At 44.3% G+C, this 24,246-nt stretch overlaps 3 protein-coding genes across 4 annotated transcripts in view; 1 reads left to right on the top strand and 2 right to left on the bottom strand.

Annotated features, from left to right (window-relative positions):
- Positions 1-7,824, top strand: part of LOC110490301 (adenomatous polyposis coli protein 2) — a 49,542-nt gene extending 41,718 nt beyond the window's left edge. The window contains exon 15 of the mRNA XM_021563655.3: positions 105-7,824. Within this exon, the coding sequence (XP_021419330.3) occupies positions 105-5,652 (5,548 nt within the window). The 3' untranslated portion in view covers positions 5,653-7,824. The remainder of the gene's footprint in view (positions 1-104) is intronic.
- A 1,083-nt stretch (positions 7,825-8,907) lies between these two features.
- LOC149985419 (UPF0449 protein C19orf25 homolog) lies at positions 8,908-10,000 on the bottom strand. The gene is made up of 3 exons (XM_090184101.1): positions 9,983-10,000; positions 9,518-9,617; positions 8,908-9,341 (listed from the first exon to the last, which is right to left on the bottom strand). The coding sequence occupies exons 1-3, from the start codon at positions 9,998-10,000 to the stop codon at positions 8,908-8,910; spliced, it is 552 nt and encodes a 183-aa protein (XP_090040227.1).
- Positions 10,001-10,585: 585 nt separating this feature from the next.
- Positions 10,586-23,942, bottom strand: LOC110490377 (receptor expression-enhancing protein 6). Of its 2 annotated transcripts, XM_021563779.3 has the most exons (7): positions 23,391-23,942; positions 21,126-21,219; positions 20,437-20,575; positions 19,262-19,430; positions 13,049-13,128; positions 11,659-11,702; positions 10,586-11,198 (listed from the first exon to the last, which is right to left on the bottom strand). In XM_021563779.3, exons 1-6 carry the CDS (start codon positions 23,521-23,523, stop codon positions 11,661-11,663), a joined length of 657 nt encoding a protein of 218 aa, XP_021419454.1. In that variant the 5' UTR covers positions 23,524-23,942; the 3' UTR covers positions 10,586-11,198; positions 11,659-11,660. The 2 variants fall into 2 exon arrangements, with proteins under 2 accessions (XP_021419454.1, XP_021419531.1); XM_021563856.3 differs by lacking the exon at positions 11,659-11,702.
- Positions 23,943-24,246: the final 304 nt, after the last annotated feature.

The raw sequence follows: 24,246 nt of genomic DNA, 5'->3' as shown, positions 1-24,246 counted from the left end.
AATTCTACATCAGTGCAACTGTTCAATGATTATTGTCATCAATTTCTGCACATTTCATTCTGACATGCTTGTATACTTAGTTTGTTCTCATTCTTTCAACACAGGCAAATCCTCAGGGACCACAACTGCCTCCAAACGCTGCTACAGCACCTGCGCTCCCACAGCCTGACAATTGTGAGCAACGCTTGTGGGACCCTCTGGAATCTCTCTGCCCGCAGTCCCAAGGACCAGGAACTGCTGTGGGACCTGGGAGCGGTCAGCATGCTGCGCAACCTCATCCACTCCAAGCACAAAATGATAGCCATGGGAAGTGCCGCAGCTCTACGGAACCTGCTCACGAACCGGCCCTTCAAGTATAAGGATGCCGCGGTCATATCCCCTGGTTCCTGCATGCCCTCACTCTACATGAGGAAGCAGAAAGCACTAGAGGCTGAACTAGATGCAAAGCACCTTGCGGAGACATTTGATTCTATTGAAAAAAAAAACTGTGCCAAGCATCCAAGCATCAACAAGCCACTGTGGCACATCGAGAGCCTGGCAAAAGATTATGCATCTGACTCGGGCTGCTTTGACGATGATGAGGCCCCTAATGTCTCCAGTAGTCTGGACACAGGGAGTTTCTCCATGCTCTCCATGTTCCTGACCAACTCCAACTTTCTTCAAAACCAGCTTTGCAAGAAGGACAGTGAACCGGAGAGAGATGTGGAGCCACCACAGACAGAGGAAAAGAAGCCAGTGCCTCCAGAAGATGAGGTGTCTGTTGCAGCAGAAAAATTAGCAAAAAAGATCACCAACACTGTGGCTAAGATTGATAAGCTTGTGGAGGACATTACCATGCATACATCTTCGGAGGACAGCTTTAGCCTTAGCTCAGAGGACCGTTTTGCAGACCTGCCCTATGGATCAGATGAACTCCATGAGGCCCGGGCCAAATCATGCTCCCCCTGCCGCCTCTCTGATACCAGCAGCTATGCACACAGAGAACGTCTAAACAGAGCCCATGCTATCTTACGTCTCAAAACTACCCATGCAAGTTTGTCCACTGACAGTCTGAACAGTGGCAGCACCAGTGATGGCTATTGTGGTAGCAAGGACCAGATTAGGCCCTCAGCGAGACGGCCTAACAAGCTTGATCTTAAGGTGGCCCATCAAGAATACCTTAACGTCGGAGCTCATGTCCTCAATGAGACAAGTCAGATCGACGTACCAGAGAGAGATTCTGTGGACAGCAAAAATGTGAAATTGCCTGATCTTAATAGCACAGAAACAGAGAAGAGCCAAGCGTTGCCCCCTCAAACACCAGCTAGCCTATCAACTAAATTATCTTCTGATGTCAGCATGACTTCCATAAAGCTGTCCCCTTCTTATCAACATATCCCTCTAATTCAAAGTGTCGCTAAGTTTGGTGTTGCAAAGACTGCCATCAATGTACATGCAGCTCAAGCAATGAGGAGACAAGCCTGGGTCCCAACTGTGATGACTGGGGGGAGTTTAACCAAGTTTTCTCCAATGAGCTCTGCTAGAAGTCCTACCATTGGACCAATGGAGACCCTGCAGAAGTATTCAGTGGAGAACACACCAATCTGTTTCTCCCGTTGCAGTTCCCTGTCCTCCCTCTCCTCTGGTGATGAAGCTCTTGATGGGCAGAGTCAAAGTGAGTTGGAGAGTGACTCATCACTTGAGATCATTGAAGTGGAAGATGAGGATCTGGTAAAGAGGGAGGAGGAGAATGAGACCTTGGAGGATCTTAGTGATAGCCAACTGCTAGTCACTGATTCAAAAACCTGTCAAAGCCTTGGGACTGATCCAATTGAAATTCCCTGCCCAACCAAACATGAAAAGGTGTTCCTGAGGGGTGTCTCACCAGGCATACTTGAGGACAGATCACCTTCAAGTTCGTCAGAGAACTACATCCATGAGACCCCACTTGTGATGAGTCGTTGTAGCTCTGTCAGCTCACTGGGTAGCTTTGAATCTCACTCAATTGCCAGCTCCATACTAAGTGATCCATGCAGCGAAATGATCAGTGGGACCATAAGTCCAAGTGATCTTCCTGACAGTCCAGGGCAAACCATGCCTCCCAGTCGAAGCAAAACTCCATGCTTTGCTGAATCAAATGGTACAGAAAGCCAAAACGCCGGGACAGCAGGGCAGTGGGAAAGCAGCTTGCGCAAGTTCATGGACATTGCAGACTTTAAGGAAAGGTTCAACCTGCCTCCAGATTTAGACACCATGATCTACTTTACAGTCGAAAAGCCGACAGAGAACTTTTCATGCGCCTCTAGCTTGAGTGCTCTACCTCTTCATGAGCACTTCATTCAGAAGGATGTTGAACTGAAATTGACCCCCATACTCCAGCAAAAGGACAACAATTCAACATCCCCACAGGCTCAGGGAGAGCCAGATGACAATGATCATCCTTCCTTTATGGACCAAGGGGAAAGATATAGTGAGGGCAATTCAGATGACGATATAGAAATTCTCAAAGAATGCATCAATTCAGCAATGCCCTCCAAGTTCAGGAAAGTAAGGCCATCCCTGATCTCCACCTTACCCACCCATGTTCTAAACTCACAAACCCGAAAACCTATACCTGTTTATATGATGGTTCCTAACAATGCCAATCAAATGTGCTCAGGGAGAAGGATTGTAATGCAACAAAAGGACTTATATCTTGATGATTCCTCATATACTGATTCTGCCGAGGGCACTCCCGTAAACTTTTCCAGCACGACATCGTTAAGTGACGAAACACTTCAGTACCCAGTGAGGGACAAGGGGGCAAAAGATTGGAGGGTAAGAAATATGAACAAACAGGAATTGTTGGATCAAGAGGCAAAGAGAATTGAAGACCTTCGGGTTTTCTCGCACTTCCACAAGAACACTAAAATGACCAGTCAGCCTGACATACCAGTCAATCAAATCAACAGGTCAATCAAACATGTCATTCCCACTCAAAGAGTACTGATGCAGAGCAAAGAGGTGGCTGATAGAGTGGCTAACCAGAGAAAGCATGATCAATCATCCATTCAACAAAGACAAAAGCAGGGACAGGTCCTGACAAGGAAACTGGATCTGCCTATCATAAAGCCAAACACAGAGGGGAACCAAAATCAGAGAGCACTCCAGGGGAACAAGGCTTTTCAGTCCATCCGCTGTCCCACAGAGGAAGCCATTTACTGCTTATACAATGAACAGACAGACAAAGAGGAGGGAGTGATTAAAAGGGCAGGGAAAAAACAGATGAGAGAGTCCAGCAAGAACACTCTCTCCCGAAGTATGACTAATATTGGTCGGATTGACAATTCCCAGACAAGATCCAAAGGTTTTAATAGGATCAAGCACAAACTAATAATGGACGAAACACCCCCATGTTATTCTCTTAGTGGATCTCTTAGCTCTTTGATCGATGCAGAATTTGAGGAACACCAATCAAAAGCCCAGCAAATATGGGTGAAAAACAAACACAACAAGATATCTAACCAGGCCCAACAAAAAAGACCAATGCACATCCACAATCAGTATGAGGAACAAAGCTCACCAAGTTCAGTCAGTATGGATTCAGAGGATGATCTTCTGCAAAAATGCATAACATCTGCAATGCCCAAGCAGAGGAAGAAGCTTTCTGCAAGAAAGAAAGCAGAGAAGAAGCAGAAACAAAGAAACGTCATGCAGAATGTGGCCAGTGGATGGAACAAAGAACAAGAATTTGACAGTGAGGATATGGCTTCGGATAAAGACTCAGACCTCAACAGTGTTGAATGGAGAGAAATACAAGAAGGCGCTAATTCTGTTGTCACACGGTTACAAGCATCAAAGTCTCAAGAACCGTCCTCTGAAGAGACCGAATCTGTCCTCTCTTTTATGTCTGGATCTAGTTTTACTCCTAAAGAAAATAAGATCTTTAAGGACAAAAAAGCTAACAAACCTCTGGACTTTAACCAACGTAAGCCAGTTCCAAATCTGCCAGTGGTCTTCAGAGGTAGAACAGTGACATACACCCCTAAGAAAGAGATCAATCTCTCACAAATACCTCCTCCTAACAAAATGTCACCCAAGACAGATGCTCCAAAGAATCCAAACCTTGCTCAACAGAGGTCAAGGAGTCTCCATCGTTTGGGACAACCCCGTGACTCCACACAGTGGTGTTTGCCGAAAAGAAGCTCAACCCCACCTCCGAGGATACCAAAGAGCTCATCATCTGGATCATCTCAAAGCTCTACTCCATCGAGACAGTCACCGAAGAAAATAACCTTCCCCTCACAAACTAGTCAATCTGTTTCCAAAAAAGATACCACACCAGCAAGTAGTCCACCTGAAAGGAATGGACGTTCCACTGTTCCTTCAAATCCGACCCCAAAATCTCCAGCACACAAAACACAGAAGTCACCTGTCCGAATACCCTTCATGCAGAATGCAGCAAGACAGTCCAGAACTCTATCACCATTGGTAACCAACCAACCCACAAGTATCAGCAGGCAAAACAGTCAGGTGGCAGGAAAAAGAATACCTCCAGCCAATCGCATGACATCTGTCCATTCAAGCTGCAGCGAATCTGACCGCAATGGGTTCCTGAGGCAATTGACCTTCATCAAGGAATCAAAGACTATGATGAGACGTGACGGTCCGTCCTCACGCTCTGTTCCTACCTCGCAGCATGCATCGCCCAGAAAAACAATCCCAGGTGCTCCTGCAGTCTTCCTCTGCTCATCTCGATGCCAAGAGCTAAAGGCAGTTGCTCAGGGTCCAAGAAGGATGCAAGAAAGGGGGCCAGGGCAAAGGCAAGAGTCAAGGCAGGGGCTACAAAGGCAGACTGTGACTCTGTCCAGAGCCTGCTCTAGTGACCGAGACCTCTCAACCAGGCATCCAGCCAGGAGAACCAGCTCAGAGAGTCCCTGCAGGTTGCCTCAGAGGAACATCTCTGCAACCAAGCAGCAGGAAAGAGACACAATCAAGCACCATTCCTCATCGCCCAGCATTAACATACTGAGCAGAGTAACCAGCCGTTCCTCCCTCCGCTCCTCGTCCTCTGACTCAAGTGGGCGAGCCAAGAGTGAGGACGATACAAATAAGAAGCAGCAGAGAACTGGATCACGTCTCAATGACAGAGTCACCTGGAGGAGAATTCGGGATGAGGATGTTCCTCAAATCTTGAAGAGCACTCTGCCATCTACTGCACTGCCTCTGTTGCCTGTTCCTGAAGGTCCAAAACCTAAACCACCGGCACTGCCAGGGAAACTGCCGACCATTTTACTTAATTCAAGAAAGACAAGCGACGCCACAGTCCAAACAGAGGATTTCTCGTCCAACAAGACCAACTCAAGCACCTCTCCAACTGTTGAGACAGCTCCAGTCATCTCAGAGGAGGCAGCGAGACTAGCCCTCCTTAGAAAGATCAGCATTGGCTCCGGCCAAGATGGAGGCTCTGATGGCTGCCTAAAGAGCTACAGCACAGCCTCTACTGGAAATTCACACTCTGTGGAAACTCACACAGGTGGCGTCGGTCATTTCCGTCAGAGCTCCCCCAGCATGGCGGTTAGGGTTACCCCATTCAACTACATACCCAGCCCCATGGCTTGCTGCCTGCAAGACACACAGAGCCAAGAAACAACAATCAATGAGAAGTCATGTGATAAATCTGAAGCGCAGTAGCTACCACGTAGTACCGTATGTACTTCTGTACATTTGAGATGAATAAAATCCTACTGTGTTCCTGATTGATACTAACACTCAGATGGCTTAGTTGTGAATATCAATCATTTTACCTCGGGTATTGAACCTTTTTTTTCCTCACTGCATCAGAAATATGTCTTCAAAAAAGAACACTTGTCATGTCAAATCATCTGATCCCACATGCCATTCATACAAGTTGGATGTATGCATAAGACAAGACTTCAATGGATAGACTAACACTATCCTTTAGAGAGGAGTGACGGGGAATAGCCTATTCTCTTACAAAATAACATTTTTGTACTTTTTGTATTTGTATATATATCATTGCCTGTTAGAAAAGTAGTGTAGACATGACAACATACAAAAAAAGAAAATTGTATGTGGATTCCAAGACATACAGTACCATCATCAAAATGAAGGAAGTACCATTAATGAAAAACAATATGCAAATTATTGAGTGAAAACCCGGCTGGAAGAGTTTGTGTTTTTGGAAAGGTACTACTGTGTTTCCAAACTAATTTGAGAAAGACCATTGAAATACATCAAAATAAGGACATAATCTCATGTACAGTATTTCTTATGTACTCACATGTCACTGCTTCGCCTTCACCACACTACTCACTACTGAGAATACAACACTGTTAGCATTCACTTTTGAACCACTGCAGGAATTATTATTGCTAATAGTTAACCTTAAACAATCAGCACTGCTGGAACTCTGTGTTATCTGTATTCTGTCTTTAAAGTAGTATTTAAATGCGTGCAGGCATACGGTAGAACTATAAGCTTCCCAGTGAGCAAAAACAACTCTGTGTTGCTCCTTACAGCATGTTAAATACACCTGTATTACACCTCTTAATATTGTGGATGTTGGACTAAAATCAACTTCTCAGTGGTATTCTTCATTATTTAAAAAGTTCAACAAAAAAGACCCAGTAAACATGCATTTCTAGTCCATCTGCAATCTGGATCAAGTGGCAATGAAGTAACGTCATGCTCATTGATGCTCATTGTACATGAACAGGCTAAATGACTTGACTGTATTTCAACTTAATAGCTGTAAATGCCTTTGTCTATTGAATGCTATAACATATTTGTGTTTGCCTCTAGAATCAGTTATACTTAAAGTAATCACAGGCAGGTAAAAGATGGTGTTAAGGTGGCTGATGGTCACTAAGAGAGAAACAACTGTTGGGTTTTACAGACGTGTACTCTTACAGAAATTATTCTGTATAACTATTTACAGAAATGTGTTAATATTTGCTTAAACGTCTTGCTGCCAGTAGTGATAGGTCAAAGAACTCAAGCATTAGAAATTAAAATTAATATTCTCTGTAGTTGTAACATCACCTGTTCATATGTTCTCTGGTCATATGTTCTCTGAGAGATGTAACCAAGACAAAAGTGCTTGACAAAAATGAAACTAATCTTGCTTGATCTCCATGACATTTAAGGGCTGTTTATTCTCATTAAATGTGCAGTGTTGAATTGTGTCAACAAGTAACATGTCCATGTTTTACTCGTGTTTTCAGTAATGCAATGAACCAAGTCTCTTTGTCACACAAACATTGTCACATAATGGCCATTGATAATGTATAAACAGCCCTTAAAGACAAATAGTGAGTGTGCAGTATGAAGGCAAGTTTTGTCAAAGACGAAGACATTATCTTTGAAAGTTTTGTCAAGATCCTTACAACTGAAGTGTTGTATATGCTATGTTACGATTAAAATGTCCAAGGTCATCCACCATGAATGTCATATTCTTTGTTTACACCTGGCATTACATTACTTCAAGTTATATTCAGTGCTTGGAAGCGCCAGAATGATTTGCAAACTGGTTGTGAACGAGTCTAATGAAATCACCTCCAAAGTTGGAACATAAAAGCTGATTTGCATCGGCCATGACTTGGAACTGGACTACTGTAGCAGTTTCCTGTGAAGATAACTGTCATTTTGATATTACCCACTTTGCTACAACTAGAATAAATGAAGTTGGACAACTGGGTGAAGGGAAGGAGGATTTTAACAGATCAGATATGGGGGACAAGAAATCTCATGCCAGGTGTGAACAGAGCCATAGGCAACAAATGGTACAATGTGATATAGGCCAAGGAATGAAAGTCATCATAATAAATGTTCTCATCAAATAAATTGTGCACACATTTCATTAACCTGGCTGACTAAAACCTTAATTAGAATTTTTCTTGAATTTGTCAAAACAACAAAATGGGCTTTCAATTATATTGACTTAGCATGCACTCATGCCAATGAAATGTGGACATACTGACAGTTTTATGAGCTAATCGGGATATCAACAAATGCACTTCTACTCTGACATTTCATCCTGGCATTAATTTCATAATGACCTTTAAGTTAAAAAAAATATATCACATGACTAGATGTTATCACATGGCTAGATGTTATCACATGGCTAGATGTTATCACATGGCTAGATATTATCACATGGCTAGATATTATCACATGGCTAGATGTTATCACATGGCTAGATATTATCACATGGCTAGATGTTATCACATGGCTAGATGTTATCACATGGCTAGATGTTATCACATGGCTAGATATTCATATGACCCATGTAGCTTAACTCCTGCCTGACACTCGATCCATGCACATAAAGTCAGTGTGGTTGAACATTAAAACCAAGTTATATTTATTTAAAAATCAATATTTTATTCATATTCATTATATAAAATCTAGAAATGTAGACAATACACATAACTAATTTGTTTGACCATTTGTGAAAAGTCACACCAATTTATGGAGACAATGTTAATGCTAACAATTATTTGGAACAACAATCAACTGACAATGTACAATCAATCTGTTGAGTCCCATTTCCATTTCTGAGACCCTCCTGTGTGAGATTGAGGTGGTGTGACTCGAGGAACGCCAAGTTTTCTCGTGATGAATCTGTTCAAGCTGAGGTAAGGTGCTCCCCCACCCCTGAGGTAAGGTGCTCCACCAGCCCTGAGGTTAGGTGCTCCCCCAGCCCTGAGGTTAGGTGCTCCCACAGCCCTGAGGTTAGGTACGCCCCCATCCCTGAGGTTAGGTGCTCCCCCAGCCCTGAGGTTAGGTGCTCCCCAAGCCCTGAGGTAAGGTGCTCCCCAAGCCCTGAGGTAAGGTGCTCGCCTAGCCCTGAGGGAAGGTGCTCCCCCAGCCCTGAGGTTAGGTGCTCACCCAGCCCTGAGGTTAGGTTCTCCCCCAGCCCTGAGGTTAGGTGCTCCCCAGCCCTGAGTTAAGATGCTCCCCAAGCCCCGAGGTTAGGTGCTCCCCAAGCCCTGAGGTTATAGCTCCCTCAGCCCTGGAGTAAGGTGCTCCCCAAGCCCTGAGGTTAGGTGCTCCCCAAGCCCTGAGGTAAGGTGCTCCCTCAGCCCTGAGGTAAGGTGCTCCCCAAGCCCTGAGGTAAGGTACTCTCCCAGCCCTGAGGTGTGATGCCTCACAGACTGGTTTGAGGGCTCTCCCTTTGACCTTGGCCACGCTGATCCCCAACTGCTCTCCAACTGTCCTCAGTTCCTCCCTCTGCTGCACGAGTTCACCTCTGACCTCTTGAACCTGCTTGTTCATCTCCAAGTACCTGCAGATCTGAAGATACTTCATTGTCTGATGACCCCCTCTTGGCATCTGTGGAAGGGGGAAATCCAGTTTAGTTCAATAGGTTTCCTAAAACACAGGCCACCAAATCGAGTAGACAATTTGCTGAAAGCTCAAAATTAGATGCTCTCCCTCATAACATTACATGTGAAATAAAGTGAAGGGTGTCTGCTTGAATTCACTTAGTAATAGTGTCGTCTATTTGACAGATGTGCAGTAGCTAGGTGCATACCTTGGTTGGCATCCTCCAAGACGCTGAAGACTGGATCTTTCGGAAAGGCTCTGATGTCCACAGTGGGCGGATCTGGTCGACTATGAAGCACCACTCGCTTCTTATTTTAGCACCCATGCTGATATTCATTCTGCAGAACCAAAATCTGGACTATCTGGAATAATGGCACCGTGGAGAAGTATGTCTTAAGATAGCCAGCTAAATTAAATATCCAATTAGCTATTGTAGCTAAGAGTCCTATTTTACTACTGGTGTCTGTCTACACATTTCAAATGTCCTAAGTAAGACAGTCATGGTTTTACGGGGTCTCCTAAACTTGCCACTTCTCTGTTGGTAGCTAGCTGAAGACTTTCTACGGTGCAATTTTACGAAGCTGTCTTACAAACGTTTAGAACTGTGCATACAACATAACTTAAACAATATCAATATGCAACAAAAAAATCATTATTGTGCCCATGCGTGGACCTGAAGTTGAGACGTCATTTGTGTGAGACAGACACGTCATTACACACATATTTGTTATATTCTTTGATAACCTTGTTCATTATGTTTTTTATCTTATGTTTTTTTTTAAATGTTTATATCTGTTGAATAATACATCAAATTGTTTTTATTGCCAACACGCAATTTAGAAGCCGTTTTTCATCCCTGTTGAGACAATGATGATGACAACCAATAGAGGGTACTCTCCTCTAAAATGCTTTGTCTCCGTTGCTCCCTTCCAAAGAATCTGTGATCATCTTGATAAGCAACATGTCCAGTAAAAAACACACTAAATAAGAGGACACTTTTATTCATACCCAATTGGTACAAATGTGTGTGCTTTTGAGGGTACAACATCTGTATATGTATAATAATAATAATAATAATAATAATAGTAATAATAATGGAATGTTATTGAAATATCGTATTGCATTGCTAACTCACAACTACAATAAGTAGCACTTACTCAGTTTCTCATTCCATTGAAATGATTGGTTAAATACATAGTAGCAGTATTTACCATTGGAAAATGATCTCACCAGGATTCCAAGACCCACTGCATTAAAATCTAACTTACAGTAGAGGTATGTGGCAATTTCATTTTAATACAGCCTAGATCTGACTATAATACAATTTTACAAGACAAAAAGAGAAAAAAACATGTTCAAATAAAAAAAAAGAAACAAAAGACAATGATGAATAAATATTTAATTCAGCACAATGAAGTATGTGAAAACAAAAACAAAGAGGTCTAAGACTAGAACACTGTGCCTATTGTTGAAGCATTGAGCCCACACACTCCCTTCTCGGAAGACAAGGACATTGATTGTAAAGCAAAGACCTATCAGACAAATTCAGTTACTCTAATCAGGTGATGAGAAGGTCAAAATATCAGACATTGCATAGCATTCAACTGACCAGACACACGATCACGCGGCTGTGAAGTGATTTTCAGCTGCAGTGGTTTTGGTCGATATGAAGCTTGGCTATGTGTGTTTCCTGTCCCGTTATCTGTCTGTGTAATGGTATCCCATCTCTGTCAGATTTGTTTCATTGTTTTCCCACCATAGGGCATCAAGTATAAGTGGTTCAGCAGTTTGCAAGTCAACATGGAAACCAAAGTCCCTCCGGTGAATCTGGCATGGTTTGGTTTGCTGTCTTCAGTACCATCACTGAGACGATGCCTCTACCTGTGGATCTGTAAATATAATGAAAGACACTTGCTCATAGTTCACTCAAAGTTGCTCATTGTTCTCTCAAAGTTGTTCATAGTTCACTCAAAGTTGCTCATTGTTCACTCAAAGTTGCTCATAGTTCACAAAATCTAATTTTGTAAAATACTTTCAAATCCCAAAGGTAGTCTTATGTTGAAAGTAGACCATGTCTATATCTCTATTATTCATTTGCGATTGAGGCGTAGCTGGGTCTACACAATGATGTCATGGAACATGAACTCATATCGACAAGAGACAACTTTGGAAGTCTGAAAACATCTGACAAACTTTTGGAGTGAACAATGCTTTTAAGAGGTTAGGTATTTTGCTTAATGCAATTAGTAATCTATCTATGCCACCAGATCCAGCCACTGCCCTTGTGGTTGACCAGGTGAATACAGTGAGTAATCCTGTGTACACACAGTATCACTGCGTGTCACTTACCATTAGTCTACTTTGGGTTCAGTGTAGGTCAACTCATGAATCATCTTATGAACAGACATGGAATAGGACCAAACAAGACAATGAGGAGGAATTACTTTAAAACGAGCTTCACAACCATGTTATGAAAGGGAAACAAAGCAGTGGGAAGCATACGTTTAGCATCCTTTAAATATAGGCTAATTGGCCGATAGTCGACTACCTCTTTTCACAGCTCAGGTAATGGCTGTTGTAGTGGTTCTAGATAAGACCCTGAGGAGGGAAGCCTGGGAGAAGCTTAAGTCCCGGCATGTGTTCTTCTCACAAGCGGGATTTGCTGATTTATGTCCTTGTTTTCTTTCTTCATAAAAAAGCACTCAAGTCCAGACCTCACCATATGGTTGCTGTGATAAAGTCTCTGATGAACCATATTTGAAAGCTTATTTTGTGTTAAGGCTGCACTTGCTACTACATTTCCCTCAACAAGGCACTCACAAAACTGAATGTACAATAGACCCACATTCAAGGCTTGCAGAAAGAGAAAAATAGCTTTGCTACTCATGGCAGAATTATCAGTATCCATTGTCCACAGAGGAGAGGGATTGGTTTGTTAGCTCCCCCATTAACTTCAGCCTGACTATACAGAGGAATCACTCAGGACACACCAACAACATTTACCAGCCGAAGGGGAGAAAATAGTGGTCCACCGTGTGACTGAGGGGCTTGACACTTGCACCATACAATGACAAGCACTTTCAATAGTGTTTTGACATTCAATCCCACTGAGTGTTTTCATCTTCTGTTTTTGACAAATAATAGAAATAAAATGAGATCTACAATTGTTGATTTTCTATGGCTATGTTCATTAAGGGACTGACAAGCGACTAGAATGAAGGAGTGGTTTGCATAAGGTTACAACAAAATGACAAAAATCATGAAAAGGGGGCTTGCCAAGCAATACTTCTTAAAGGACTAAGGGCCTATTCTCATTGAAGAGACTTGGAGTGGAGATATCGGGATGATTTTTCAATTTACATAATATGTAGATAAGTTTATCAATTCACATTATGGGAGTGTCATAAGCCGAGAAAGAGAACCATTGTTCAAGATGAGATCACAGTACAGTCACCTGTACACTCATTCTGAACAATGGAGTAAAGTGAGCTAATAATAAATGAATCTCTTGTTGAGTGCTACAACTCCTTTCTGCCACAAATTCGTCCTTTTGGAAGTTTTTCTTGGTAAGCCCTTTTCATGATCTAAGGGAAACAACTCGCAGACACAGCTAACGTGCAAGTTAACTAATAGTGGGACTATGTTAGCTGAGCTGGAGGGTTGTTAGGGAGTAACTAGGGACCAAGGAAATAAAGTAATAGGGAGTTTGTTATGAAAATAAGCTGTTTGTTTTACATACAGGTGAATCTGATGTGCTGGGTAAGCCTTTTGTCTCTGATGCTTGTTGTATGGTCTTGTTTTTCACCAGTGTTTGAAGGACTGAGGCCAGACAGGAAAGAGAGAAAGAGACATGCAAACAAAGAGACAAAGGTTCCATCAGAGACAAGCATATGATATTGCAAAAGTAATTGGAAAAACACACACATATGCACACACAACAGAATAGCTCTGTTTTTATTGAAAATTGAACGGATCTCAATATTTAGGCTAATTAGATTGTTCCGTATACTTTGCATTATTCTTAAAGCAAGTATGCATTCTTTCAACAGGTTGCCTCTTTCAACAGATCTATTTATATCAGCTGACCTGGTTCCTGCCATCCTTTAGTCTACCTGCAGTAAGCTGCCTATGACCTCAGCAGACAATGTTAATCCCTGCTAGACCATTTGCCAGTTTATGAACTCCACCACTGGTGTGACCTCATACAGTAGTCTACAGCACATTGATCCTATCCTCATTGTTTACACACAGGTCTCTAATAGGATTTATACTGTGAAATACCAAGTAATTTAGGGACAGCATAGGGAAAATAGTATGTAGCTGAATCTGGTGCAATATGTTGGGCATCCTTTTAAATGCACCGCTAACCGATACAATACGTTTTCATTAGCATTGCTACTGTCACACCCTGGCCTTAGTTATCTTTGTTTTCTTTATTATTTTGGTTAGGCCAGGGTGTGACATGGGTGATGTATGGTTTTTGTCTCATCTAGGGTGTTTGTCTTGTCTAGGTAATTGTATGTCTATGGTTGCCTAGATTGGTTCTCAATTAGAGGCACCTGTCTATCGTTGTCTCTGATTGGGAACCATATTTAGGCAGCCATGTTCTTTGGGTATTTTGTGGGTGATTGTTTCCTGTGTCAGTGTTTGTGCCACACGGGACTGTTTCGTTGCCAGTTCACTTTATTATTTTGTATTTGTGTTCATGTTTAGTTTTTCTTATTAAAAACCATGGACACCTACCACGCTGCATATTGGTCCGATCCTTGTTTCACCTCTTCAGAGGAAGAGGAGGAAATCTGCCGTGACAGAATCACCCACCAAAACAGGACCAAGCAGCGTGGTGACAGGCAGCGGCAGGAGGAGCAGCGCAATCAGGACTTTTGGACGTGGGAGGAAATCCTAGATGGGAAAGGACCCTGTGCCCAGGGGAATATCGCCGCCCCAAGGCAGAGCTGGAGGCAGCGAAGGCGGAGAGGCGCTGGTATGAGGAGGCAGCGCGGATGGAAGCCCGAGAGTCAGCCCCAAACATTTCTTGGGGGGGGGGGTCACACAGGGAGTATGGCGAAGCCAGGTAGGAGACCTGCACCAACTTCCTGTGCTTACCGGAGAGCGAGAGAGACCGGGCAGGCACCGTGTTATGCTGTAGAGCGCACGGTGTCCCCAGTGTGGGTGTATAGCCCGGTGCGGTACATACCAGCTCCTCGTATCGGCCGGGCTAGAGTGGGCATCGAGCCAGGTGCCATGAAGCCGGCTCTACGCATCTGTTCTCCAGTGCGTCTCCTTGGGCCGGCGTACATGGCACCAGCCTTGCGCATGGTGTCCCCGGTTTGCCTGCACAGCCCAGTGCAGGCTATTCCACCTCGCCGAACTGGCAGGGTGACCGGGAGCATTCAACCAGGTAAGGTTGGGCAGGCTAGGTGCTCAAGAGCTCCAGTGCGCCTGCATGGTCCGGTCTATCCAGTGCCACCTCTTACGCACCAGCCCTCCGGTGGCAGCCCCCCGCACCAGGCTTCCTGTGCGTGTCCAGAGCCCAGTACTCCCTGTTTCTCCTCCCTGCACTCGCCCTGAGGTGTGTGTCCTCGGCCCAGTACCACCAGTGCCGGCACCACGCACCAGGCATACAGTGCGCCTCGTCTGTCCAGCGCTGCCAAAGCCTTCTTCCTGTCCAGCGCTGCCAGAGCCTTCTTCCTGCCCGGAGCCGCCAGAGTCTCCCGTCTGCCCGGAGCCGCCAGAGTCTCCCGTCTGCCCGGAGCCGCCAGAGTCTCCCGTCTGCCCGGAGCCGCCATTCAGCCAGGATCGGCCAGAGCCGCCATTCAGCCAGGATCGGCCAGAGCCGCCAGTCAGCCAGGGTCAGCCAGGAGAGGCCAGAGCCGCCAGTCAGCCAGGATCGGCCAGAGTCGTCAGCCAGTCCGGAGCTGCCCCTCAGTCCGGAGCTGCCCCTCAGTCCAGAGCTACCCCTCAGTCCCGAGCTGCCCCTCAGTCCATTGGGGCCATTTAGTAGGGTTGCCAATACTAGGTCGGCAGGCGAGGGTCGCCGTTCCTAGGATGCCACAAAAGCGGACAAAGACTATGGTGGAGTGGGGTCCACGTCCCGCACCAGAGCCCTCACCGTGGACAGACGCCCACCCAGACCCTCCCCTATGGATTTAGGTTGGGGGGGGGGGGGGGGGGGGTACTGTCACGCCCTGGCCTTAGTTATCTTTGTTTTCTTTATTATTTTGGTTAGGCCAGGGTGTGACATGGGTGATGTATGGTTTTTTGTCTCATCTAGGGTGTTTGTCTTGTCTAGGGGTTTTGGGTTATGGGGCTGTTTCCTTTCTAGGTAATTGTATGTCTATGGTTGCCTAGATTGGTTCTCAATTAGAGGCAGCTGTCTATCGTTGTCTCTGATTGGGAACCATATTTAGGCAGCCATATTCTTTGGGTATTTTGTGGGTGATTGTTTCCTGTGTCAGTGTTTGTGCCACACGGGACTGTTTTGTTGCCAGTTCACTTTATTTTGTGTTCATGTTTAGTTTTTCTTATTAAAAACCATGGACACCTACCACGCTGCATATTGGTCCAATCCTTGTTTCACCTCTTCAGAGGAAGAGGAGGAAATCTGCCTTGACAGCTACATTCTCCAAACATGCATAATTGAAACAATGGAGGCTCCTCAGAAGGGGAGGACCATCCTCCTCAGTGAATTTCAGAAGAAAATAAAAATAGTGAAATTCAAAAAGTTATCCTTTTTAGATAAAACTATACTAAATATATTCACGTCACCAAATAATTTATTAAAAAACACTGTTTTGCCATGAAGGTCTACAGAAGCAATAGCAGCACTCTATAGGGTAGCACCATGGTGTAGCTGGAGGATAGCTAGCTTCTGTCCTCCTCTGGGAACATTGACTTCAATACAAAACCTAGGAGGTTCATGGTTTTCACCCACTTCCATAGACTTACACAGTAAAAAACTTCCGGAGGACTTCCTTCAACCTATCAGAGCTCTTGCAGCATGAACTGGCATATTGTCCACCCAATCTATGCATCAGAGAATTAATATAGTACTGAAAGCATAAACTGCAGCTAACTAGCACTGCAGTGCATAAAATATGGCGAGTAGTTGACTCAAAGAGATAGAAAGACAATAGTTTTAACAGTTTTGAACAAATGAATGTCTTCCTAAATTAAGGAGAAGCGGCAGAGAGAGAGCGCTAGCTACAGTATATTTGGTTTTATGTTTTTTAACTTTCACTTAGCTAGCAAATGCAGCTAGCTAGTTTAGTCTATTCAAACACCTGGCTCAAACAGAGAGGGATGCTATGTTAGCTAGCTGGCTATGGCTATCCAACACTGGAACTCTTCCAAGTCAAGCTAAGTGTTTGGTTTTATTAATTTATTGTCATCGGGGCCCGCTGTGTAACTGCTAAACTGTTTTCTGACTGTACACTGTACTGCGTGATTGTAGCAGGTTTACTAACGCGTTAGTTCTGGTAGTTCTAGTTGACAATGAAGTGACAACTATGTAGGCTGTGTGTAGGGGTTTTTCACCTGGCCACAGACAGCTGATGTGTTGTGCACTGAAGTCCACAAGCGAGGGAAAATATGAGAGGAGGAGAGCACGTAGATAGTTGAAGGAGGAATTGTATATACAACGAGCAAAGTGATCATGCTGTTTTTATGTGGCTGCTATGAAAGTGAACTGTTTGCGTGTGATCAAGGGTGTATTCATTCCGCCGATTCTGTTGAAAAACGTTTCTTAAATGGGACTTTGCTATTGAGTTCAGGTACATCCTGTTTCCGTAGATCATCCTTTAGATGTTTCTACAACTTGATTTTAGTCCCCCTGTGGTAAATTCAATTGATTGGACATGATTTGGAAAGGCATACACCTGTCTATATAAGGCCCCACAGTTGACAGTGCATGTCAGCGCAAAAACCAAGCCATGAGGTCAAAGGAATTGTCCATAGAGCTCAGAGACAGGATTGTGTCGCGTAACAGATCTGAGGAAGGGTACCAAAACATTGTTACAGCATTGAAGGTCCCCAAGGACACAGTCAGAGTCAATGTGCGGAGGCACCGGTTAGTCGAGGTAATTGAGGTAATATGTACATGTAGGTGGAGTTAAAGTGACTATGCATAGATAATAACCAGAGAGCAGCATCAGCGTAATGGGTGGGCAATGCAAATAGTCTGGGTTGCCATTTGATTAGCTGTTCAGGAGTCTTATGGCTTGGGGGTAGAAGCTGTTAAGAAGCCTTTTGGACCTAGACTTGGCGCTCCAGTACCGCTTGCTGTGCGGTAGCAGCGAGAACAGTCTATGACTGGGGTGGCTGGAGTCTTTGACAATTTTTAGGACCTTCCTCTGACACCGCCTGGTACAGAGGTCCTGGATGGCAGGAAGCTTAGCCCCAGTGATGTACTGGGCCGTACGTACTACCCTCTGTAGTGACTTGCGGTCAGAGGCCAAGCAGTTGCCATACCAGGCCGTGATGGTGTAGCTGTAGAACTGTTTGAGGATCTGAGGACCCATGCAAAATCTTTTCTGTCTCCTGAGGGGGAATAGGCTTTATCGTGCCCTCTTCAAGACTGTCTTGGTGTGTTTGGACCATGATAGTTTGTTGGTGATGTGGACACCAAAGAACTTGAAGCTCTCAACCTGCTCTACTACAGCCACGTTGATGAGAAAGGGGGCATGCTCGGTCCTCCTTTTCCTGTAGTCCACAATCATCTCCTTTGTCTTAATCATGTCGAGAGAGAGGTTGTTATCCTGGCACCACACGGCCACGTCTCTGACCTCCTCCCTATAGGCTGTCTCATCATTGTCGGTGATCAGGCCTACCACTGTTGTGTCGTCTGCAATCTTAATGATGGTGTTGGAGCTGTGTCTGGCCATGCAGTCATAAGTGAACAGGGAGTACAGGAGGGGACTGAGCACGCATCGCTGAAGGGCCCCCGTGTTGAGGATCAGTGTGGCAGATGTGAGTGCTACGGGTTGGTAGTCATTTAGACAGGCTACCTTAGTGTTCTTGGGCACAGGGACTATGGTGGTCTGCTTGAAACATGTTGGTATTACAGACCCAGTCAGGGACAGGTTGAATATGTCAGTAAAGACACTGGCCAGTTGGTCAGCGCATGCTCAGAGTGCACATCCTAGTAATCCATCTGGCCCTGCGGCCTTGTGAATGTTGACCTGTTTAAAGGTTTTACTCACATCGGCTACGGAGAGCATGATAACACAGTCATCCGGAACAGCTGATGTTCTCATGCATGCTTCAGTGTTGCTTGTCTCGAAGCAAGCATATAAGTAAATTAGCTCGCCTGGTAGGCTCGTATCACTTGGCAGCTCGCGCTGTGCTTCCCTTTGTAGTCTGTAATAGTTTGCAACCCTGCCACATCCGACGGGTGTTGGAGACGGTGTAGTATGATTCAATGGTCTCCATCATTCTTAAATGGAAGAAGTTTGGAACCACCAAGACTCTTCCTAGAGCTGGCCGCCCGGCCAAACTGAGCAATCGAGAGAGAAGGGCCTTGGTCATTGAGGTGACCAAGAACCTGATAGTCTCTCTGACAGAGCTCCAGAGTTACTCCATGGAGATGGGGGAACCTTCCAGAAGGACAACCATCTCTGCAGAACTCCACCAATCAGGCCTTTATGGCCAGACGGAAGCCACTCCTCCGTAAAACGCACATGACAGCCCGATTGGAGTTTGCCAAAAGGCTCCTATAGACTCTCAGAAGAATGGGAGACACTCCCCAAATACAGGTGTGCCAAGCTTGTAGCGTTATAACCAAGAAGGCTCAAAGCTGTAATCACTGCCAAAGGTGCTTCAACAAAGTACTAAATTAGTTTGAAACCCCTGCCCTAGGGAGGTTGAAAATAAGCTAATACTTCAACAGAGTGAACTATCACTTTGAGATGTACATTAAATGCAATGGGGCTTGGAGCTAGCAGTTTCTCTGTACCTTCCCTGGTGACGGACTCGGCTGCGTTCATGGCTTTCCCGCTGAGGTCATTGACCATGCTGTCCACAGTGGCCTCATGCTTGAGGAAGAAGGGTCGCACCACCCGGTTGTACAGGATCTGAGAGCCGTTCCATGCAACGGGGGCCATGCACCACAACAAGAACAAGCACTGGGAAAGAGGGAGGGAAAATACAGGAACATTGTGACACGTTGAATGGCAGCACATAAGCAAAGCATGACTCCTCCATGATCATAATAAACCATAAATACATGTGTTTGACAGCATACCCAGAATTTATTGACAGGAATGTATGAATAACTAGCTGGCTTGTAAATTGTTTATTAATGTGTTACATACCATATTCCATAGCCTATAGTGATTTTGAATTAGAGTGTAATTGTAAGGTCAGTAGTTGGTCACAATTTTTGTATTTGTTTTACCTTTATTTAACTAGGCAAGTCAGTTAAGAACAAATTCTTATTTTCAATGACGGCCTAGGAACAGATTTGCCTGTTCAGGGGCAGAACGACAGATTTGTACCTTGTCAGCTCGGGGATATGAATTTGCAACCTTTCGGTTACTAGTCCAACGCTCTAACCACTAGGCTACCCTGCCGGATCTGAGGACCCATACCAAATCTTTTCTGTCTCCTGAGGGGGAATAGGCTTTGTCGTGCCCTCTTCACGACTGTCTTGGTGTGTTTGGACCATGATAGTTTGTTGGTGATGTGGACACCAAGGAATTTGAAGCTCTAAACCTGCTCTACTACAGCCACGTTGATGAGAAAGGGGGCGTGCTCGGTCCTCCTTTTCCTGTAGTCCACAATCATCTCCTTTGTCTTGATCATGTTGAGAGAGAAGTTGTTATCCTGGCACCACACGGCCAGGTCTCTGACATCCTCCCTATAGGCTGTCTCATCGTTGTCGGTGATCAGGCCTACCACTGTTGTGTCGTCTGCAATCTTAATGATGGTGTTGGAGCTGTGTCTGGCCATGCAGTCATAAGTGAACAGGGAGTACAGGAGGGGACTGAGCACGCACCGCTGAAGGGCCCCCGTGTTGAGGATCAGTGTGGCAGATGCGAGTGTGTTGATGAGTTGAATCAGTTTTTGCTTAGAACATAAAGCACACAGATAGTGTCTTTCTGTGTGAAACACATCTAATGCTCTCCTTACCTTGAAAGCATAGTAGAAAGGAAACCAATAAAGGAAGATGTCGGAGAAGAATTCCCCCACACTGAAGATTCCGTAGACCACCCAATAGGTCAGCCATTTTGTGTCATCATCTTTGTTTTTACCCTCGAGGGCTTTGATTCTACATAGAAGAGTGGAAAAAGTAACCAACATTACATGAGCCTACTTGAGGCAAGGTACTACATAACATAAAATGGCAATACATACACGGTCTGGCTAATAAATAATACTATCAGGTCTCTACGATCAGGAATCTGTCATGGGCCCAGATTCACAAAACCTTCTTAAGAAGACATTTCTTCTTAACTGCCATTTTTTCTTTAACTATAGACTTAAGTAGAAAGTTAAGTAAAGTTGTTATTCCTCCAAAAGGTTCTTGTAAATTTTCTTACGCAATTTCTCATGTTTCTCCTTAAGCAAAAAGTTAAGAAGAAATTAGAGTCTTGAAAATACATTTATTGGAAATGATTGCAAGATTGCTAAACCCTTGTCTTAAACTCAGGGCATTGAGAGAAAAAGCTCATGAAAGCAATTGAACATGTTCCTTTATAATCATTCTAGGTAGTTGCTGTAGTGTACATTAGAAGTAGATATACAGTACATAAAGATATACAGTTTTAAGTTAATGCTAAATACATGTAACTTTAAACCTAGTTTGCTACTGTACTTACGAATAATATGCAGGATACACAAAACCAATCATGTTACAGAGGAGGGAGGCGCCATAGCCGTATACCAAATACAGTCCTGTCAGAGACACTGCACCTGTCGATAACAGAAAGGACACGACGAGAGGTCAGACTTTATACTGCACAAATATCTTAATCAAGCATTGCACTGCTGCTTTATGAGAATGTAAGTAGTCTTACGGAAATTAGGAAAAGAGTCTCAAACGCTGTTATTGACTTATGGTAAATGATTTACAGAATGGTAGAATGCCATGCAAAATGCATAACTGTCTTCATAATTATGGATGAGCGAGAGAGAGAGAGAGAGAGAGAGAGAGAGAGAGAGAGAGAGAGAGAGAGAGAGAGAGAGAGGGAGAGAGAGAGAGAGAGAGAGAGAGAGAGGGAGAGAGAGAGACCAAGCCATGAGGTTGAAGGAATTGTCTGTAAAGCTTTGAGACAGGATTGTGTCGAGGCACAGATCTGGGGAAGGGTACCAAAACATTTCTGCAGCATTGAAGGTCCCCAACAACAAAAGTGTCCTGCATCATTCTTAAATGGAAGAAGTTTGGAACCACCATGACTCTTCCTAGTGTTGTCCGCTTGGCCAAACTGAGCAATCAGGGTAGAAGGGAGGGGAGGTGACCAAGAACCCGATGGTCACTGACAGAGCACCATAGTTCCTCTGTGGAGCTCTGTGGAGATAGGAGAACCTTCCAGAAGGATAACCATAACTCTCAGACCATGAGAAACAAGATCCTCTGGTCTGATGAAACCAAGACTGAACAATTTGGCCTGAATCCCAAGCGTCACTTCTGGAGGAAACCAGGCACCGCTCATCACATGGCCCATACTATCCCTACGGTGAAGCATGGTGGTTGCAGCATCATGCTGTGGAGATGTTTTTTAGTGGGGGTTTGGGAGACTAGTCAGGATCGAGGGAAAGATGACCAAAGCAAAGTACAGAGAGATCCTTGATGAAAACCTGCTCCAGAGTGCTCATGGCCTCAGACTGGGGCGAAAGTTCACCTCCCAACGGGACAATGACCCTAAGCACACAGCCAAGACAAAGCAGGAGTAGCTTCGAGACAAGTCTCTGAATGTCCTTGAGTGGCCCAGCCAGAGCCCGGGCTTGAACCTGATTGACAATCTCTGGAGTGACCTGAAAATACTTTACGTTTTTTATTTTTAAAACATTTGTTAAAATTTCTAAAAACCAAACGTAACATATCATACTCAATGGAGTGTCTCTGATTGACGTACAGAATAATACGAAATGCTCTGAGTATGGTGGCGCTGTCCAGGGCTAATACCAACATGTAACATGGATCAGTATCAGTGGAGGCTGGTGTGAGGAGCTATAGGAGGATCGGCTCAATGGCTGGAATGGTATTAATGGAACGGTATCAAACACATCAAAGACGTGAAAACCACATTATACTCCGTTCCATCAATTCCATTCCAGCCATTACAATGAGCCCATCCTCCTATAGCTCCTCCTCTCCTCCAGACTCCAGTGATCAGTACCACCCACTGGCATGAATACACCTGTCCCATGCCTTCCCTTGTCCTCTGGAGGCTGACAATGATGCATTAGACATAACTACGAAGACATTTAAATTTAACTAGGCAAGTCAGTTAAGAATAAATTATTATTTACAATGACGGCCTACCCAGGCCAAAACCTAACCCAGACGAGGCTGGGCCAATTGTGCACCGCCCTATGGGACTCCCAATAACGGCCGGTTATGATACAGCCTGGAATCGAACCAGGGTCTGTAGTGACCCCTCTAGCACTGAGCCTATAAATGGCATGGCATGGTATGGTATGGTATTGACACTGTGGTTGGATTTCTGACAGTGAAATCTTTGAATGAAGTTGCGTTGTTTTTGTTTACATAGTAACAGCAGTAGCATTTTATATTATAATAATGCACCATTAAAATATTCCTATTCCCAAACATAAAAACATAATATTATTAAGTAGTTCGATTTATTTCAAGTTACATTGATAGAGTTTCCCCTGATGAGAGTATGTAAATTGGTCAATACCAAGGTCTACCATTTGGCTGGCTGTAGTTCGTGTTCACAGCCAGGATTAACCGAAACGTGTTGTGTATTCAACGAACATAGGTTTCCAATGCATTATAGCCTTCACAGTTTGCCATCATAGACAGAATTAGACATCATATTTCGATTTAGGTATCCAGTTATCATCTTTTCATGCACATAAAATGTGTCATCATAATAGGCTACACAGAAATGACATACCTACGGCAAAACATTTTTTCTTGATCCCCGTTTTCTCCTCCAGTTTCCCAAGGAAATCTGTCACTATGTTTTTCTCATTTAGAAATGTATCTGCGCGATCTCGAAGTTTGTCAAGTAGTTCTGAGATTCCCATGGTGAACTATTACACGTTTTGGAGTTTCTTAAGGGTAAATTATAATAATAAACATGTAAATAATATACTTTAAAAAAATCCCTGTGGAGATCTAAGTACCGTGCAGTTCAAATCCGCTGACGGGACATGTTTCGGCTCCTCAATCCGCTTTGCTGGAGAATCCCTGGGTGAGTCATTTTGCGGTGGAGAGGGAATCGTCAATGATCACGTCTGGCTAAAAGGAATAGGCTACAGGTTATAATTCTCTGAAGTTGTACAGTGCCAAATTCCAACAGGTGTATCCGCTACACTGTATTGATTTCAGCAGGTTAACAACCTGTAATTATATGGGTATGTGCCTATAATTTGTCTCTATTTCCAACGGGAATAATATTTGTTGCTGTGTGCAATGTATTATCTTACCCAGCAGGTGTCAGTGTATGCATTCATAGTGAGCCCTCTGTTGGCTGGCTCGCCAGGACTGGAATGAAGCCCTGGCCTAGACAATGACCTCAGGTCAGTTTTGCGTTTTTACACTAATGTTGAAGTTTAGCCCTTTGGAAAGGTAAGCTGATCCTGCATATGTGCCATGGGGCAACTTCAACTTTAAAGCTAGAATCCTTAGTTCAGGGGAGTCAAACTCAATCCACAGAGGGCTCAGTGTCTGCAATTTTTGTTTTTTCCTTTCAATTAAGATCTAGACAACCAGGTGAGGGGAGTTCAAGGGTGGAGTGAAAACCCACA

The sequence above is a fragment of the Oncorhynchus mykiss genome, chromosome 1 (assembly GCF_057628025.1).
Source record: "Oncorhynchus mykiss isolate SJ-2025 chromosome 1, ASM5762802v1, whole genome shotgun sequence".
Lineage (NCBI taxonomy): Eukaryota > Metazoa > Chordata > Actinopteri > Salmoniformes > Salmonidae > Oncorhynchus > Oncorhynchus mykiss.
Note: the sequence above shows the minus strand (reverse complement) of the source record. Positions and strands in the feature narration are given on the sequence as shown.

Bases quoted from the DNA above. Each gene is read 5' to 3' on its own strand.
- LOC149985419 (XM_090184101.1), bottom strand. The intron at 9,342-9,517 runs GTATGCACCTAG...AAACCTATTGAA, and splicing joins CTTGGAGGATGCCAACCAAG to CTAAACTGGATTTCCCCCTT.
- LOC110490377 (XM_021563779.3), bottom strand. From the start codon at position 23,523: ATGGGAATCTCAGAACTACTTGACAAACTTCGAGATCGCGCAGATACA. The intron at 13,129-19,261 runs GTACAGAGAAAC...GTCTGGCCTCAG, and splicing joins CGAGTCCGTCACCAGGGAAG to TCCTTCAAACACTGGTGAAA. The intron at 11,703-13,048 runs GTATGTAAAACA...TCTGTTCATAAG, and splicing joins CCAGCACATCAGATTCACCT to ATGATTCATGAGTTGACCTA.